Here is a 20,173-nt window from a genome sequence, read left to right on the forward strand (position 1 = left end):
ATGCTTCTGACATACCTGGTCACGTCTCCTTGAGACAAAAGTGCTGATAACGTGTACTGTAGATGTGTACTCTTTTATAATCACGGTCGCACTAGAGGGGTGTCACAGGCTGTCTCAGGAAAATGTCATTGTCGCATTTTTACACATACTCCAGACATCGTCACGACGGAGGCATCCCCAAAATGTCTTCAGACACAGTGTCTCATTCCCCTTCTCAGGGAACCATGGTTATATTGTGTAAACTGGAACATTTTAAGCTTTAAACAACCCAAAAACCCTCCAATAAAATGGGAGGTTTTGGATCATGTGGTGTCATTTTCAATTAAGTATTTATTTGTGTGTGTGTGTGTGTGTGTGTGTGTGTGTGTGTGTGTGTGTGTGTGTGTGTGTGTGTGTGTGTGTGTGTGTGTGTGTGTGTGTGTGTGTGTGTGTGTGTGTGTTTTACCTTGCACACGGTGCAACAGAAGTGCAGTGAGTTGAGGAACTGAAACAGTGCTGGAACTTGCAGCCAGTCGTGTTTCTCCAGACAGAACCAGCCTTCGCTGTAAACCTCCAGTTTAGTCGGCAGACCTGAATATAGGCCACTGAGACCGGTAGCCAACACCTACACACACACACACACACACACACACACACACACACACACACACACACACACACACACAGAGTCTTTAAATTACACCTAACAGAGAATATTCTCAGACCTTTGGTTGATGTTCTTGCAAGGTTCTCTCAAAGGTATGAAAACATTTTAATAACATGTTCATGCAAAATGATCTGGTACTTAATAATGTTCTAAAAAAATTATGTTCTATAATTTTCCTTTTCATAATTTAACGGGAGTGTTAGCAAAACACACACACACACACACACACACACACAAAGAGACAGACAGACACACACCCCTCCTCATCTGTATAATGCACAATTCCTTTGTGCAGCACATTACAAAAGTGTCTTCATTTTGTATTTATTTATGTGGGTCAGAGCAGTTGGAGCAAAAACACACTACCCATAATCCATCAACAAAAACATGCACATGCAATCCTGTGACTGGGATTAAACTCTCACAGAGATTAATACAGTCTGAGAGAGAGAGAGAGAGAGAGAGAGAGAGAGAGAGAGAGAGAGAGAGAGAGAGAGAGAGAGAGAGAGAGAGAGAGAGAGAGAGTGCACACACGATTTATGAAATGTGGGGAAATTCCTTTGGCATAATGGTTTTTATACTGTACAAACCGTATTTTCTATACCCCTACACTGCCCCTACCCCTAAACCTACCCCCCCCCACACACACACACACACACACACACTGCCCCTAAACCTACCCATCACAGGAAACATTCTGCATTTTTACTTTCTCATAAAAACTCCTCCTGTGTGATTTATAAGCCTTTTGAAAAGTGGGGACATGGGTAATGTCCTCATATTTCACCCTCTCCTGTAATACCTGTGTCATACCCATGGCATTATACACATTTGTGTCCTGATATTTCACAAAAACAAGCGCACACACACACACAAACACACACACACACTCAATTAGCAACATCCCAGCAACCTCTCACAGCACATTGTGGCAGCTTTACACAAGTAAACAACACTCATATTTGCCTCTAAAAAAGCACAAACCTATCTAATATTCCTCACCGGGCAAAAGTATGTGTTCTCCACGATATGTTTGGCCACCAGGCTGTTCTGAGACGAAAGGCTCATGATTAGGGTGAGGGCATCTCTGGCCTGCATGCCAACCGATCCGTCACGATGGATGAAAGGAATGAGGAGAGAGAAGAGCAGAAAGTTGGTGGCTCCCTGATCCTGACTGCTGTGAAAAAACATCTCCAGCACGGAGGCTTCCTTCACCAGCACATGGCACAGCTGATGCAGCAGAGACACCAGCTCCGCTTCCACCACAGAGCTGCCGCTAATACTGTTAGGGGGCCCCATGGTGCAGGTGGACCCTGCTGCGGAGCTGCCGCTGATACTGTTAGGGGGCCCCACGGTGCAGGTGGGCCCTGCTGCGGAGCTGCCGCTACTACTGTAAGGGGGCCCCACGGTGCAGGTGGACCCTGCTGCGGAGCTGCCGCTGATACTGTGAGGGGGCCCCACGGTGCAGGTGGACCCTGCTGCGGAGCTGCTGCTGATACTGTGAGGGGGCCCCACGGTGCAGGTGGACCCTGCTGCAGAGCTGCTGCTTTTGCCAAGAGCAGTGGGCCCCACGGTGGAGGAGCTGGAGCAGGCGGACAGAAGCATCATCAGAGGTTTGAGGATGGGTTTGTGGTGTAGCAGCGGTTGTTTGGCTTGAGCCACCAGCATCTTGTACATGCGCAGCTGCTCCAGCTTCATGTCATCAGTGAACTCCCGCCGCAGGCTCCACAGAAACAGCTTTTCCATCACGTTCTCCACCACCACAAACTCCAGGATGGTACCCATGGCCCCGCCCTGCCCGCTCTCTTCCTCCATCAGCAGGAACAGCATGTGCTCCACATAGTTCTGCACGGCGTTCGCCTCGTCACCGGGGATCGGACCGAACCGCAGACCGACGCCACCGCCACGGCCCGGGTCATGCTTCTCCAAAATCCTCAAAACCTTACACAAGCAATGAGAGAGCATAATGGGACTGAGTAATCAGCGGCCTAATAAAATTATAATAATAAAAATTATAATAATAAAAAAACAATTATGTGGATGGACTGGATGTGTGGGTGGGTGGGTGGGTAAATTGATGGATGGACGGATGGACGGATGGACGGATGGATGGATGGATGGATGGATGGATGGATGGATGGATGGATGGATGGGTAAATTGATGGATGGATGGCTGGATAGATGGGTGAAGTGATGGATGGCTGGCTGGCTGGCTGGCTGGATGGATGGATGGGTAAATTGATGGATTGATGGATGGATGGATGGATGGATGGGTAAATTGATGGATGGATGGCTGGATGAATGGATGGATGGATGGATGGGTCAATTGATGGATGGCTGGATGGATGGATGGATGGGTGGGTAAATTGATGGATGGATGGCTGGATAGATGGGTGAAGTGATGGATGGATGGCTGGCTGGCTGGCTGGCTGGCTGGATGGATGGATGGATGGATGGGTAAATTGATGGATGGATGGCTGGATGGATGGGTGAAGTGATGGATGGATGGGTGAATTGATGGATGGATGGATGGCTGGATAGATGGGTGAAGTGATGGATGGTTGGCTGGCTGGCTGGCTGGCTGGCTGGCTGGATGGATGGATGGGTAAATTGATGGATGGATGGCTGGATGGATGGGTGAAGTGATGGATAGATGGGTGAAGTGATGGATGGCTGGCTGGCTGGATGGATGGATGGGTAAATTGATGGATGGATGGCTGGATGGATGGATGGATGGGTAAATTGATGGATGGATGGATGGGTGAAGTGATGGATGGATGGATGGGTTAATTGATGGATGGGTAAATTGATGGATGGATGGCTGGATGGATGGGTGAAGTGATGGATGGATGGCTGGATGGATGGATGGGTGGGTGAATTGATGGATGGATGGCTGGATGGATGGGTGAAGTGATGGATGGATGGATGGATGGATGGATGGGTGAATTGATGGATGGATGGCTGGATAGATGGGTGAAGTGATGGATGGATGGATGGATGGATGGGTGAATTGATGGATGGATGGCTGGATAGATGGGTGAAGTGATGGATGGCTGGCTGGCTGGCTGGCTGGCTGGCTGGATGGATGAATGGGTAAATTGATGGATGGATGGATGGATGGATGGGTGAAGTGATGGATGGATGGGTGGGTTAATTGATGGATGGGTAAATTGATGGATGGATGGATGGATGGATGGGTGAATTGATGGATGGATGGATGGATGGATGGGTAAATTGATGGATGGGTGGCTGGCTGGCTGGATGAATGGATGAATGGATAAATGGATGGATGATGGATGGATGGATGGATGGATGGATGGATGGATGGATGGGTGGCTGGCTGGATGGATGAATAGATGGATAGATGGATGGATGGATGGATGGATGGGCGACTGGATGGATTGGATGGATGGATGGATGGATGGATGGATGGAGGCTTATATACCTGTGTCCAGTGATTTCTGAAGACGATCATACATGTTTCCGGGTCGACGCCCTTCAGGCTGAGCGCTCGCCCTCCATTACTGGAGAACACCGAGGCCAACATCCTGAAGGCGGAGCTAGACCATCACTGAGCTCTGATTGGCTCGCTCTCTTCTCCACGGCCTCGCAGCACAGAGCACCTGCAGAGGTAAGAGGACCTGCGTCAGACAGCTGAGGCCATCAGAGTTAAAACTAAAGCTTAAGCCTAGTTCAGACGGCACGATTTTCAAACTCGTCGTATCGCTGCTCTTTTCGCACTGCATGGCTCTCTCTCTCTCTCTCTCTCTCTCTCTCTCTCTCTCTCTCTCTCTCTCTCTCTCTCTCTCTCTCTCTCTCTCTGGTGCAAAAACAACATTTCCCAACAGTCCCAGCCAAACACACGTGCGATGTGACGAGTAAACACCGCAAGATGACACCAGAGTCAGACCGGAGTTATCGCGCGAGACTTCGAATTGTTACACTGTAAAAAAAATTGTTGGTTTTTGTTGATTTAACTTTAAAAGTGAGTAACCAGGTTGCCTTAAAGTTTTGAATTCATTGAAATAAAAAATGTGAGTTGATACAATGAAGGAAATTTGTTTAATAAATAGAAACTCAAAATATTATTGTGTCTGAACCACATAAAAAATGCATTAAATCATGAAAATAGCACAATTTGGCTTCACTGCATCATCAGAAATAAAACACACAATTACCCAATATGCTTACAAAGTCTTTTAATAATATTTTAATAAAGGTTGTCGAATCTCAAAAAAATTCATTGTATTAACATTTCAATGAACTCAATGAATTTTAAGGCAACCAGGTAACTTTTTTTCTAAATAATTTTTTACAGTGTATTAAAAATGATAAACTGCACAAAGTTTGCTCCAAATTGTCTGTGCGCTGATTTGTGGAGAAAGAGAAAAAGTATATTGCGGAGGAAATTGATTGATTGACCTTTATTATCCCGAAGGAAATTTGTCTTGGACACATACAAAAACACTGTCTGCTGTATAAAAAAAATAAATAATAATAAATACGTAAATAAATAAATGCATGAATGTCACTTGTATACACGCACTTTACACACGCGCACACAATATCTGCAATACATATACAAACTACAATCAAACAACCAACTGCACATTGCCCTTTAAACTACAGTTCCAAAATTTAAAATATATCTCAGAGGTAACCTTAATGCTTATTTAAGGCTATAATAGACAGGGGTACAAAGGAGTTCTTAAAGCGGTTGAGTCTGCACTTAGGGACTCTAAAGCGTCTTCCCGAGGGAAGTAGCTGGTACTCATGATGAAGGATATGAGTGGGGTCAGATATAATTTTTTGGGCCTGTCTGATAACTGTTTCATTATAGACGGCCTGAAGTGTGTGATGCTGCTCAACTCCCATGAGTTGTTGGAGAGACAGAGGGAGCCAGGATTGTGTTCTTCTGCAAAGAGAGTTTGAGGCAAATAAATCATTTTGTAATCTGCTGCGGCTGGACCAAGCGGCTCCTCCCGCGGTCTCTCTTGAAGCCAATCTTGAAGTGACTTAAACTGCAGTTCCTCGTCTGGCCACTAGAGCGGCTCCAGAAGGAGCAGAATCTCACTGAGCTCATGTTAAAATACCCAGCTTTACAGCAGAATAAAACATGTTTACAGTCTGGGACACATTGTGCTGTTGGTCTATACGGCTAATTTTGCCCTTCATGACGACTGTGAGGAGGGTGAATGTGTTTATAACTCATTCGTTTACGTTATATAAAGCCTTAAAGTTCTGCATAATTAAGGGCGTGGCTACTTTGAGTGACAGGTGGATAGCCATTTATCCGCTGTCTATAGTCATTACGTCACCTAAGCTCCGCCCACATCCCGCCTTTTTGCCCATTTTCTGTTATCCAGGAGTGACACGCGATGACGCCCAGCTCAACTCTACTTTAAGCTTCAGAACGGCTTATCGGGCGACGTCACGGACACTACGGCCATATTTTTTTACAGTCTATGGGCTGGACGTGCAAATGTTTGGGCTTTGTTTCCGTTTGATAGAATTGTAAATATATCTATTAATATATTGATATTTTGTCTATAACTCCTCCCTGAACCTCCCGCTGCTGTATCTCGCTCTCTCATTGGCTGTCGGTCATCGCCGATGTCATTTTCAGTCAGAACTCATTTCACACAGCAGGAGTTTGAGTCTCCGACAGCTCCAGATATTTAGCTGCCAAATATCTCACGGTGATTCTCTCTGATCGCGTCTTTGATCATTCACTCTGCGTCATTGTCACTTTCGTGCACAAGCACCGATTCGCCGATGATCTCGGCATTTGTCGGCGAGTCAAAATTGGGCAGTGTGAACTTGGCTTTAGAGTCTGATATGTAAATGAGAAGCTCTGTCGTTCTGCTTCAGTGGAGCAGGAAGTGCTCTGGTTCCACAGCAGGGTGGAGGCCTCTTCTCCGACATTCCCAACATTCCCAGCATTCGGAAGGAATTCTTACCTCAGCGTAGCCATGGCAGCTGGACGAGAGAGAGAGAGAGAGAGAGAGAGAGAGAGAGAGAGAGAGAGAGAGAGAGAGAGATTTTTTTAATGTTCAAAAAGTTTCTAGTGTGTCAGTCTACAGCTTTTCTCAGTCGATTTGACACATTTCTCCAAAATCAGGTCACTGTTCTCAAAACAGTTAACACAGTGATTCTGAACACTGTAATTGTCCTAAACAGGTTGCACATTTTCCTTTATTCCATGCAAATAACAAATCACATCCCTAATTTTCTCAAAACACTGCACAAACTTTTACTGTTTTCACAGTAGTTCATTCAGCCAGCCAAAACTTTAAAGGGTTAGTTCACCCAAAAACTGATCGCGTGTCAAACTGATGAAATCACGAGACATTGGCGATCCGAATCATTGATCGATTCACTGATTCATAACCGTTTGAATCTTTATTTAAGGATTGAAAACAAACGCGGAAGAGAAGCCAATGCTGAATAAAGTCGTAGTTTTTGTTATTTTTGGACCCAAATGTATTTCTGATGCTTCAAGAGACTCTAATTAACCCACTGATGTCTCATATGGACTACTGTGATGATGTTTTTATTCCCTTTCTGGACATGGACAGTATAGTGTGCATACACTTGCATACGCTCTCGGACTAAATATAAAATATCTTAAACTGTGTGTGAAGATGAACGGAGGTCTTACGGGTGTGGAGCGACATTACGGGGAGGAGTTAATGACAGACGTTTCATTTTTGGGTGAAGTAACCCTTTCATTTCATGGAAATTACTAATCGTAGGCATAATTTTCTTAAAACACTGTGCACAAGGTCATTTTTATTATTTTGTCAGTCTGAATTATTTTAGTCCCAGCCTACGTGCACAGCTGCCGGCCCAACGTCAGATAAAGTGCACAGGCTCGCGACTGGAGGAATACATATGCCTACAAATCAAACGCTTTGGTAAAGTCACAAAAATTAAACATTGACGTTCATGTTGCACAAAAATAAACAGTGGGTCATATAGCCTAGCATATCTTGTCAGTGCGTTTTGTGGTGTTAGGAATTGTTTTTCTGCGCATTTTCCCACTAACTCAAACGTGCGTACACCGCCTCTTGAGCTGGCGTAGGATTTGAGCGTGCCGTACGCCAACGTCCATATTGATAAATCTCAAAGTCACCGTGGGTTTGGGTGTACGCAAGGTGTACGCTGGAAATTTGGTGTACGCACTTTTGATAAATGAGGGCCAATGTGATTGGCCCGACCAGAGTTTGGCGCACAAAATTCTCAAATGTTTTCATAGTAGTTCATACAGCCAACCAAAACTTTAACATATCAGGAAGAAACAGCTGCGAGCGATGGAAGAACTCATCGTTACACAACTAAACTCATCATTAAAGAACACAAAAAAACATGTATTTTGTGTATTTAGAGCTAAAGTGGTTATCATATCAACGGAGAACACACCCGATGTATTTATCGCTGGAGTAAACTGCAGTGCTTTATTATGCAGAGAATCCTAAACGGCCAACATTAGAGCGTGTTTAGCAGCTACGACATTCATTTGGAGAAATGTGTCCAATCGACTGGGAAAAAGTGTGATGTTAAAGTCCCATGATATGGGAATTCATCATCTGTTTTCAAAATGCATGTTATTGATCTTACTGTGAACAAATCATCCATGCATGTTTAATAGTGTCAGACAGACAGACAGACAGACAGACAGACAGACAGACAGACAAGGGTCAGACAGACAGACAGACAGACAGACAAGGGTCAGACAGACAGACAGACAGACAGACAGACAGACAGACAAGGGTCAGACAGACAGACAGACAGATAGACAGACAGACAAGGGTCAGACAGACAGACAGACAGACAGACAAGGGTCAGACAGACAGACAGACAGACAGACAGACAAGGGTCAGACAGACAGACAGACAGATAGACAGACAGACAAAGGTCAGACAGACAGACAGACAGACAGACAAAGGTCAGACAGACAGACAGACAGACAGACAGAGAGTCAGACAGACAGACAGACAGAGAGTCAGACAGACAGACAGAGAGTCAGACAGACAGACAAAGAGTCAGACAGATAGACAGACAGACAGACAAAGAGTCAGACAGACAGATAAAGAGTCAGACAGACAGACAGACAGACAGACAGACAAGGGTCAGACAGACAGACAGACAGATAGACAGACAGACAAGGGTCAGACAGACAGACAGACAGACAGACAAGGGTCAGACAGACAGACAGACAGACAGACAGACAAGGGTCAGACAGACAGACAGACAGATAGACAGACAGACAAAGGTCAGACAGACAGACAGACAGACAGACAAAGGTCAGACAGACAGACAGACAGACAGACAGAGAGTCAGACAGACAGACAGACAGAGAGTCAGACAGACAGACAGAGAGTCAGACAGACAGACAAAGAGTCAGACAGATAGACAGACAGACAGACAAAGAGTCAGACAGACAGATAAAGAGTCAGACAGACAGACAGACAGACAGACAGAGAGACAGACAAAGAGTCAGACAGAGAGACAGACAAAGAGTCAGACAGACAGACAGACAAAGAGTCAGACAGACAGACAAAGAGTCAGTCAGACAGACAGACAGACAGAGAGTCAGACAGACAGACAAAGAGTCAGACAGATAGACAGACAGACAGACAGACAGACAGACAGACAGACAGACAGACAGAGAGACAGACAAAGAGTCAGAAAGACAGACAGACAAAGAGTCAGACAGACAGACAGAGAGACAGACAAAGAGTCAGACAGACAGGCAGACAGATAGACAGACAAAGAGTCAGACAGACAGACAGACAGACAGACAGATAAAGAGTCAGACAGACAGACAGACAGACAGACAAAGAGTCAGACAGACAGACAGACAGACAAAGAGTCAGACAGACAGACAGACAGACAAAGAGTCAGACAGACAGGCAGACAGATAGACAGACAAAGAGTCAGACAGACAGACAAAGAGTCAGACAGATAGACAGACAGACAGATAAAGAGTCAGACAGACAGACAGACAGAGAGACAGACAAAGAGTCAGACAGACAGACAGACAAAGAGTCAGACAGACAGAGAGACAGACAAAGAGTCAGACAGACAGACAGACAGAGAGACAGGCAAAGAGTCAGACAGACAGGCAGACAGATAGACAGACAAAGAGTCAGACAGACAGAGAGACAGACAAAGAGTCAGACAGACAGGCAGACAGATAGACAGACAAAGAGTCAGACAGACAGAGAGACAGACAAAGAGTCAGACAGACAGACAGACAAAGAGTCAGACAGACAGAGAGACAGGCAAAGAGTCAGACAGACAGACAGAGAGACAGGCAAAGAGTCAGACAGACAGGCAGACAGATAGACAGACAAAGAGACAGACAGACAGACAGACAGACAGACAGACAGACAGACAGACAGACAGACAGACAAAGAGTCAGACAGACAGACAGACAGACAGAGAGACAGACAAAGAGTCAGACAGACAGACAGAGAGACAGGCAAAGAGTCAGACAGACAGACAGACAGACAGAGAGACAGGCAAAGAGTCAGACAGACAGACAGGCAGACAGATAGATAGACAGACAGACGATCAGAGCAGTCACAGTCAGGGGCGTGGGACTGGGGGGATAAAGGGTACTGAGTAACCAGGGCCCGAGGCAGGGGGGGGCCCTTAGAAGTCAGTTTTCTATACATACACATACATGGTACGGGGGCCCAGCAAGATGGTTTGTACCCAGGGCCCAAAATTTGGTGCTACGCCCCTGGTCACAGTTGCAGGTAGTTTGACTATAATTGTTTGAGTGTCCAGGCAGACATGAATGATTCCTCAAATCATGTGTGTTGTGTTTCATCACTTATTGATCAGACGCATCCGCTGGACCATAAACAGGTGGAGAAAAAACCTGGACTGGTACACTGAAAGAGGGACCGAGACTATAGCAACCCTCAAAACAAGTAAAAAGCAAAAATCGAGTTATGCACATTCACCAACACACATGACCTTTAACTAAGTTAACCGTAATGATGGTCTGATCATTTGTGTTAAACAAAAAACAGATACAGCTAAATCCACAAGCAAACTAATCTGACTCCGGTACGAGTCCCAATAGTCAGCCGTGCTGTGATTTCATTTCCTGCGGGAAAGAAAGAGGATTGATGACTGACGGCGGAGAGACGCGTGAACGCGCGCCTGCTAGTCAACATGAGATCGTTCTCCTCAGTGCAGGCTAAATGCTGAGACAGAACTTACAAGCTACTTGCATCAAGCACATAGTACATATGAAAAAAAATCTAATAGGCCTATTGCGAGAAAATGAAAATACAAGATTAATCTCTATTTCTGTCCCAGATAATCTGAGGGTCTGTATAGCTGATTTTACGTCATTTAGACATTTTCATTTCAGCGTCAGTTCTTCACACTAACTATTTGATCCACTAACCCTAATGTTGCACTATCAACTGTTTTAGTACTTCAAACTTATTTTTGTCAATGCATTTCAAACAAATGCTACTTGCTTTGATATTTTGTTATCGAATGATCGTCTGAGACGCTTTTAAAGAAACAAACATTATTTTCCTGAAACGTTGCAGTCGGACGTTCGGCGGATGTTGAACGTTCGATACTTTTTTTCTTTTCTCAGAACGTTCAGAGAACATTCAAATGCATGTTTGCAAAATGGAACGTTCCAGATTTTTTTTTTTTTACATTTACAAATGACGTTTGGATTTGGAACGTTCAGAGAACAATCAAATGCATGTTTGCAAAATGGAACGTTCCAGATATTTTTGAAACATTTACAAATAACGTTTGGAACGTTCAGAGAACATTCAAATGCATGTATTATCATTTAATGTGAACTTTTTTAAACGTTGTTAGAATAGCCTATATGTTTTCTTAGCCTATATTTATAACCAACCGCTGCTCCTTCAATCACGTAGGCCTATATTTCAGAGTTCAGAGACTTACACAACATAACAAAACACAGATTTGAAATCCTCTCTATATTTGAGAGAAAGCTTATCTGAAACTCACCAGACGCAGGTCTTCTATCAAACTGACCAGCGATTCTCCTTATCTTCTGAAGAATGATCCATAATTCATGACGCCTGTGTCTCACAGCACCTGTATAATAATATAAAGGCAGTTTTAAATAAGATACCGGCTTTATGAGTTGAGAAACAGCCAGAACACAGAGCAACTCAACACTCAGAGATTAGAGTGATTACAGCCCGTGCGCGCGCGCGTAAAGCCTCTAATGACAGCTGTCAGTTGTTGTGTGCTCGTGATTTATAAACGCCATGAATGTAGGATAAAACCAGTTTATCCTTGAGTAAAACCCGTTTATTATAAGACGGGAGTTCATTTGGATGTCCAAAAGTAGTGCTATGATTCAATAAAGCAATAAAAAAATGTGTCCCCTAAACTGAAACGCGAACAACAGCGCCGTCACGTGGAGGCTTTGCGCATGTCTGTCCTGCCTTATCGTATGAGAGAAATATATATATATATATATATATATATATATATATATATATATATATATATATATATATATATATATATATATATATATATATATATATATATATATTTCTAGCTTTCAGACAAGCTAACTTCAAAGTTTGTTTACTAACTTTTCCCATCTAGTTAATTACACAAATTAATCATACATCGAATTAATGTCAGTATTGTGTTAAATAAGAAAAGCATCAAATAGACATTACAAAAAGTAGCTTTAGAAAAAAATATTTGATTGAGCATAGATTTATTACATTTAAACTTTTAGGCTAGAACAGCCATGATTTTAATTTTTTCAGAAGTTACACCTGAATTGGTAATATATATATATATATATATTAGGCATGTCGCAATATACCGGTTTTACATTTTAAAGGTTGTGGTTATCGCCAATGACATTTGTGACCATTTGTGCTTTGTGTCAGGAGCATTATCCTGCTGGAAGAGCCACAGCCACCAGAATACCGTTTCCATCAAAGGCTGAACATGGTCTCAGCAATGCTTAGGTAGGTGGAGCGTGTCAAAGTAACATCCACATGATGGAGGACCCAAGGTTTCCCAGCAGAACATTGGCCAAAGCATCACACTGCCTCCGCCGGCTCGCCTTCTTCCCATAGTGCATCCTGGGGCCATGTGTTCCCCAGGTAAGCCACACACACACACACACACCCGGCCATCCATGTGATGTGAAAGAAAACGTGATTCCTCAGACCAGGCCACCTTCTTCCATTGCTCCGTGGTCCAGTTCTGATGCTCACGTGCCACTGTTGGTGCTTTCGGCGGGGTCAGAGGTCACCCTGACTGGTCCATACTCAACAAACTGAGCTGCTCTGTGTATTCTGACAGCTTTCTATCAGAACCAGCATTAACTTCTGGAGCAGTTTGAGCTCCAGTAGCTCGTCTGTTTGATCGGACCACACGGGCCAGCCTTCGCTCCCCACGTGCATCAATGAGCCTTGGCCGCCCATGACCCTGTGGCCGGTTCTCCACTGGTCCTTCCTTGGAGCACTTTTGATAGATACTGACCACTGCAGACCGGGAACAGCCCACAAGAGCTACAGTTCTGGAGATGCTCTGACCCAGTCGTCTAGCCGTCACAATCTGGCCCTTGTCAAACTCGCTCAAATCCTTACGCTTGCCCATTTCTCCTGCTTCACACACATCAACTCTGAGGACAAAATGTTCACTTGCTGCCTAATATATCCCACCCACTAACAGGAGCCGTGATGAAGAGATCACCAGTGTTATTCACTTCACCACATATTTATATGTAGATACACCAATCAGGCATAACATTATGATCAGTCAAAATATAGATAGATAGATAGATAGATAGATAGATAGATAGATAGATAGATAGATAGATAGATAGATAGATAGATAGATAGATAGATAGATAGATAGATAGATAGATAGATAGATAGATAGATAGATAGATAGATAGATAGATAGATAGATAGATAGATAGATAGATAGATAGATAGATAGATAGATAGATAGATAGAATGTTCAGCAAAAGAAGGTATGAGGATTGAAACGAGAATTTTTGGGCAAACTATCCAATCATTTTTTTTCAATGAAAAGATAATCTATTAAAAAAATTAAAACTGCCAGTAGGTGGCAATACATGTCTAAATATCAGTCAAAAAAGGCAACAAAAAAATGTAACCAACAGATTATAAATAATCAGCGGGAAGGCAGTACATTTTCATTTGTGTCACATAATTCCCAGATCTCCATTTGTGTTCATTACTTTACTATTATTCTAACACGTGGGAAGTATTTAGAATGAAGAATGTGTTCAAACTCTTTTTATGACAAAGTTCACATTTCCGCATTAATGCTTATATTTATGCCCCTCCCAAATCCACACATTTGCATCCTCATTATCATCCTCATCATCATCGTCAGTGGATGTATTGTGTTGGAGCGATTGTTCGGTTCTGGCGCCTCCCTCTTTTCTTTCACATGGACAGAAGAACTTCCTGTTGACGTTCGTGCGTCCTGACAATAGATCCTGATACTCCAGTCCGAGTTTAGATAGAAAACAGAAACTATTTCATATGACAGCATCAAACTCGGGCACAACTAAACGCTCACACTTCCCATCCGCTGGATTCAAAGTTTGCTCACAGTTGGGGCGACTTTTCCCGAGCGTTTCCGAGGAGGAATGCCGGTCAGATCGGTTGTCTGTGTGTTTTAGACCGTAAAAAAACCGTCTTTTTCTCGGAATGGCGGAGGCTCGAGCTGAGGAGGACGAGGAGCGTTTGCGCGAGCCCGGCGGCGGCGCGAGACGGAGCGCAGGTACGCGCGACACAACAATACAGTTTATAATCAGAGCCGGCGAGCCGTTCAGCGTAACATATTCATATGTTATGAACATATTCAACGACTAAACTGTAGGATAAATATATGAATATTTCAGGTTACACGCCACTTATTTTTTATATTTATTTAATTAAGTTTAAGTAGTCTAATGTTCTTTTCACCATATTTGTAATCACCTTCTCTAGTTCAGTTTAATGGTGCTGTGGAATGACAACACTTGTTTTAACTGTAAATATTTCAAGGGGTCTGTTTATTAATATGTGCTCATAAAAAGCGGCATAATTTCTCCCAATTCCGACTGTATTTTTCCCAATTCCGAAAGTTTTTGTCCCAATCCTGACTGTATTTCTCACAATTCCACTTTATTTCTCACAGTCCCGACTGTATTTCTCCTAATCCCGACTGTATTTCTCCTAATTCCGACTGTATTTCTCCCTATTCCGACTGTATTTCTCACAATCCCTACTGTATTTCTCACAATCCCTACTGTATTTCTCACAATCCTGACTGTATTTCTCACAATCCCTACTGTATTTCTCACAATCCTGACTGTATTTCTCACAATTCCGACTGTATTTCTCACAATTCTGACATTATTTCTCCCAATTCCGACTTTATTTTTCCCTATTCCGACTGAATTTCTCACAATCCCGACTGTATTTCTCCCAATTCCGACTTTATTTCTCCCAATTCCGACTTTATTTCTCACAATTCCGACTTTATTTCTCCCAATTCCGACTTTATTTCTCACAATTCCGACTGTATTTCTCCTAATTCCGACTGTATTTCTCCCTATTCCGACTGTATTTCTCACAATCCCTACTGTATTTCTCACAATCCTGACTGTATTTCTCACAATTCCGACTGTATTTCTCACAATTCTGACATTATTTCTCCCAATTCCGACTTTATTTTTCCCTATTCCGACTGAATTTCTCACAATCCCGACTGTATTTCTCCCAATTCCGACTTTATTTCTCCCAATTCCGACTTTATTTCTCACAATTCCGACTTTATTTCTCACAATCCCGACTTTATTTCTCCCCATTCCGACTGTATTTCTCACAATCCCTACTGTATTTCTCACAATCCTGACTGTATTTCTCACAATTCCGACTGTATTTCTCCCCATTCTGACTGTATTTCTCCCCATTCTGACTGTATTTCTCACAATTCCGACTGTATTTCTCACAATCCTGACTGTATTTCTCACAATTCCGACTGTATTTCTCCCCATTCTGACTGTATTTCTCCCCATTCTGACTGTATTTCTCACAATTCCGACTGTATTTCTCACAATTCTGACTGTATTTCTCACAATTCCGACTGTATTTCTCACAATTCTGACATTATTTCTCACAATTCCGACTTTATTTTCCCCTATTCCGACTGTATTTCTCACAATCCCGACTGTATTTCTCCCAATTCCGACTTTATTTCTCCCAATTCCGACTTTATTTCTCACAATCCCGACTTTATTTCTCCCCATTCCGACTGTATTTCTCACAATCCCTACTGTATTTCTCACAATCCTGACTGTATTTCTCACAATTCCGACTGTATTTCTCACAATTCTGACTGTATTTCTCACAATTCCGACTGTATTTCTCACAATTCTGACATTATTTCTCCCAATTCCGACTTTATTTCTCCCAATTCCGACTTTATTTCTCACAATCCCGACTGTATCTCTCACAATTCCGACTTTATTTCTCCCTATTCCGAATGTTTTTCTTACAATTCGACTGTATTTCGGACAATTATATCTTCATTTCTCCTAATTCCGACTTTATTTCTTGCAATTCCAACTGTATTTCTCATGTAATGAAGGAAGTTTATTAATCTGTAGGCTGAATAATGCTTCCTCTTTACTCAGTATGAAATATGAACCTGCGTTGTCCTGAGTGGAAACTAACATATGAATATTAGTTTCACTCTAGTAGCTCAACTTTAGTGCTTCTGGGGAATTTCTGAACTGTATGTGAAATGACAAGAATGAAGCGTGATTCATCGCTCAGTATTCATGACATTTAAATATAATGGTGAACGTGCACAGAGAGTAGTTTCAGCTGTAATGTTTTTACTTGTGTAATGTATGAATTAGAGAAATCTGCAGCCCTGACTGTCACGTGACTTGAGCTCATGTGATCGTTAAATACCCCTCCACACACACACACACACACACACACACACACACACACACACACACACACACACACACACACACACACACACACACACACACACTACAGTAATTATGGTCTGTTTCTCTGTGTCTTGGCTGTTGTTTCTCTCTCTGTGGTTTGTTGTGAATCACAGCTGTAGTTCCTGAGACAAAAGCTCAGTGAGTTTCTCTCCAGTAGATCATGGCAGTGTGAAGGATCTGACAGTGATAGATAGACTGAGTAAAATGTATCTGTCAATGTTTCTAAATGTGTCTGCATATTTTTGTAAAGGCGTAGAGAGAGAGATTCATTCAAGTTGTGATATTCAAATTTTCTTTAGAAAATAAAGGTTTTTATTTAGCAATAACTGCTAGAAAATCTATAATATAACCCCATTAGAGCTATACATTTTATATGCATATGGCAAGACAAGTTTATTGGTGCAAAACATTAGTCATTTGATATTATAATTTTCATCCAGTTTTTACTGATGCTTCCCATACTGTTAAAAGGTTATTCTTACATTTGCGACAACCTCATTTACATTCACACTTATGCATTTAGTGTTTGCTTTATCCACAGTGACATACATTAATTTGAATTCAGTTAGTCTTGAATCGGTTCTCCCTGATAGTCTTAAAGTGATAGCTATGTCATCATTTACTCACCCTTGTGTCCTTTTTGGGTTAAAAAAATCACCTTTAAATCAGCTGCCGTCACTGCTGAAGACTGTTATTTGTGGGTGACGTCCAGCTGTAAACACAAACACAGACTGTGTGATTTAATTGTGTGTGTGTGTGTGTGTGTGTGTGTGTGTGTGTGTGTGTGTGTGTGTGTGTGTTTGCAGAACATTCAGACAGAAACAAACCAGATCAGCGCCACTCCAGGTAAGACGAACGTGTAAAAGATTTGTTTTTCGGTGTAACGAGTGGATGAGGAAATTATATTTTGTAATGTATATACAACATTTTTTAAAATTGACAATAATGAGAGTAACTAAACTAGAAAACCGACTTTCTCACAATTCTGACTGTACAACAGGCATAACATTATGACCCGTGACAGGTGAAGTCTGTCTGTCTGTCTGTCTGTCTGTCTGTCTGTCTGTCTGTCTGTCTGTCTGTCTCTATCTATCTATCTATCTATCTATCTATCTATCTATCTATCTATCTATCTATCTATCTATCTATCTATCTATCTATCTATCTATCTATATATATTTTAACTGGTCATAATGTTATGCCTGATTGGTGTATCTACATATAAATATGTGGTGAAGTGAATAGCACTGATGATCTCTTCATCACGGCTCCTGTTAGTGGGTGGGATATATTAGGCAGCAAGTGAACATTTTGTCCTCAGAGTTGATGTGTGTGAAGCAGGAGAAATGGGCAAGCGTAAGGATTTGAACGAGTTTGGCCAGATTGTGACGGCTAGACGACTGGGTCAGAGCATCTCCAAAACTGCAGCTCTTGTGGGCTGTTCCCGGTCTGCAGTGGTCAGTATCTATCAAAAGTGCCCCAAGGAAGGACCAGTGGAGAACCGGCCACAGGGTCATGGGCGGCCAAGGCTCATTGATGCACGTGGGGAGCGAAGGCTGGCCCGTGTGGTCCGATCAAACAGACGAGCTACTGGAGCTCAAACTGCTCCAGAAGTTAATGCTGTTTCTGATAGAAAGCTGTCAGAATACACAGAGCAGCTCAGTTTGTTGAGTATGGACCAGTCAGGGTGACCTCTGACCCCTGACCCCGCCGAAAGCACCAACAGTGGCCCGTGAGCATCAGAACTGGACCACAGATGGAAGAAGGTGGCCTGTTCTGAGGAATCACGTGTTCTTTAACATCACTTGGACGGCCGGGTGTGTGTGTGTGTGTGTGTGTGTCTTACCTGAGGAGCACATGGCCCCAGGATGCACTATGGGAAGAAGGCGAGCCGGCGGAGGCAGTGTGATGCTTTGGCCAATGTTCTGCTGGGAAACCTTGGGTCCTCCATCCATGTGGATGTTACTTTGACACGCTCCACCTACCTAAGCATTGCTGAGACCATGTTCAGCCTTTGATGGAAACGGTATTCTGGTGGCTGTGGCTCTTCCAGCAGGATAATGCTCCTGACACAAAGCACAAATGCTTCAGGAATGGTTTGAGGAGCTCAACGAGTGTGAGGCGTCGACTCGGCCTCCAGATTCCCCAGATCTCAATCCAATCGAGCATCTGTGGGATGAGCTGAACAAACAAGTCCAATCCAAGGAGGCCCCACCTCACAACTTACAGGACTTAAAGGATCTGCTGCTAACATCTTGGTGCCAGATACCACAGCACACCTTCAGGGGTCTAGAGGAGTCCATGCCTCGACGGGTCAGCAAAAGGGGGACCAACACAATATTAGGAAGGTGTTCATAATGTTATGCCTGAGATTGTGAGAGAAAATGTTGCAATTAACTTTTTTATCTTATATTCCGTGATGGAAACGAGCTTGTTCTGGATTTCCTTCATTTTCTTTTCCTCTTGGGCTGACATTGGTTCAGATTCTCTGCAGTGTAAGATGGAGTCCAAACCCGGTTTATTTCTGATCTGAGCTTCATCTGAGGGTGGAGGTGAAGCTTTCGATTCTCGTCACAACATGCGATAAGAGCAGCAAATTCAGCTCTAGTTCCTCCGGCTCAGAACTGGAAATACCTGTTTTGTTACAGCAGGGAAAAACGATTAACTCTTTTCCTCTGGGATCTCCAGAGCGTAATGGCATCGACACGTCAAACATAACTCATGCTCATGTTTACAGGAATAACACACCACATTTTTGGCTTGTTTTGTGATACATTTTGGCACATTTCTGAATGTCTTGATTTACTGTGTGCGTGCGTGTGTGTGTGTGTGTGTGTGTGTGTGTGTGTGTGTGCTTGTTTTTGTGAAATATCAGGACACAAATGTGTATAATGCCATGGGTATGACACAGGTATTACAGGAGAGGGTGAAATATGAGGACATTACCCATGGCCCCACTTTTCAAAAGGCTTATAAATCACACAGGAGGAGTTTTTATGAGAAAGTAAAAATGCAGAATGTTTCCTGTGATGGGTAGGTTTAGGGGCAGTGTGTGTGTGTGTGTGTGTGTGTGTGTGTGGGTGTGATGGGTAGGTTTAAGGGTATGGACAGTGTGTGTGTGTGTGTGTGTGTGATGGGTAGGCTTAGGGACTGTGTGTGTGTGTGTGTGCGTGTGATGGGTAGGCTTAGGGACTGTGTGTGTGTGTGTGTGTGTGATGGGTAGGCTTAGGGACTGTGTGTGTGTGTGTGTGTGTGTGATGGGTAGGTTTAGGGGCAGGGGCAGTGTAGGGGGATAGAAAATACGGTTTGTACAGTATAAAAACCATTACGCCTATGGAGAGTCCCCACATTTCACAAAAACAAATGTGTGTGTGTGTGTGTGTGTGTGTGTGTGTGTTTGATGAACGCCAGTTTTGGGTGTGGTCTGGTTTGTGTTGTGTAACTGTGACATGTGTTTCCAGTCGTGTAACTGGAAAACCTTCAGG

At 43.2% G+C, this 20,173-nt stretch overlaps 2 protein-coding genes across 4 annotated transcripts in view; one reads left to right on the forward strand and one right to left on the reverse strand.

Moving 5' to 3' along the window:
- LOC137079168 (FHF complex subunit HOOK-interacting protein 1A) overlaps window positions 1-11,801 on the reverse strand; it is a 32,029-nt gene extending 20,228 nt beyond the window's left edge. For all 3 annotated transcript variants that reach the window (XM_067447129.1, XM_067447130.1, XM_067447131.1), the window contains exons 1-5: window positions 11,669-11,801; window positions 6,607-6,625; window positions 4,092-4,269; window positions 1,649-2,587; window positions 446-604 (exon numbers count right to left, since the gene is read on the reverse strand). In XM_067447129.1, coding sequence (XP_067303230.1) covers window positions 446-604; window positions 1,649-2,587; window positions 4,092-4,193 — 1,200 coding nt within the window. In that variant the 5' untranslated portion in view covers window positions 4,194-4,269; window positions 6,607-6,625; window positions 11,669-11,801. The remainder of the gene's footprint in view (window positions 1-445; window positions 605-1,648; window positions 2,588-4,091; window positions 4,270-6,606; window positions 6,626-11,668) is intronic.
- A 2,301-nt stretch (window positions 11,802-14,102) lies between these two features.
- wu:fy63c09 (uncharacterized protein LOC797544 homolog) overlaps window positions 14,103-20,173 on the forward strand; it is a 33,673-nt gene continuing 27,602 nt past the window's right edge. The window contains exons 1-2 of the mRNA XM_067445360.1: window positions 14,103-14,458; window positions 17,495-17,534. Coding sequence (XP_067301461.1) covers window positions 14,386-14,458; window positions 17,495-17,534 — 113 coding nt within the window. The 5' untranslated portion in view covers window positions 14,103-14,385. The remainder of the gene's footprint in view (window positions 14,459-17,494; window positions 17,535-20,173) is intronic.

The sequence above is a fragment of the Pseudorasbora parva genome, chromosome 6 (genome assembly GCF_024679245.1).
Source record: "Pseudorasbora parva isolate DD20220531a chromosome 6, ASM2467924v1, whole genome shotgun sequence".
NCBI lineage: Eukaryota > Metazoa > Chordata > Actinopteri > Cypriniformes > Gobionidae > Pseudorasbora > Pseudorasbora parva.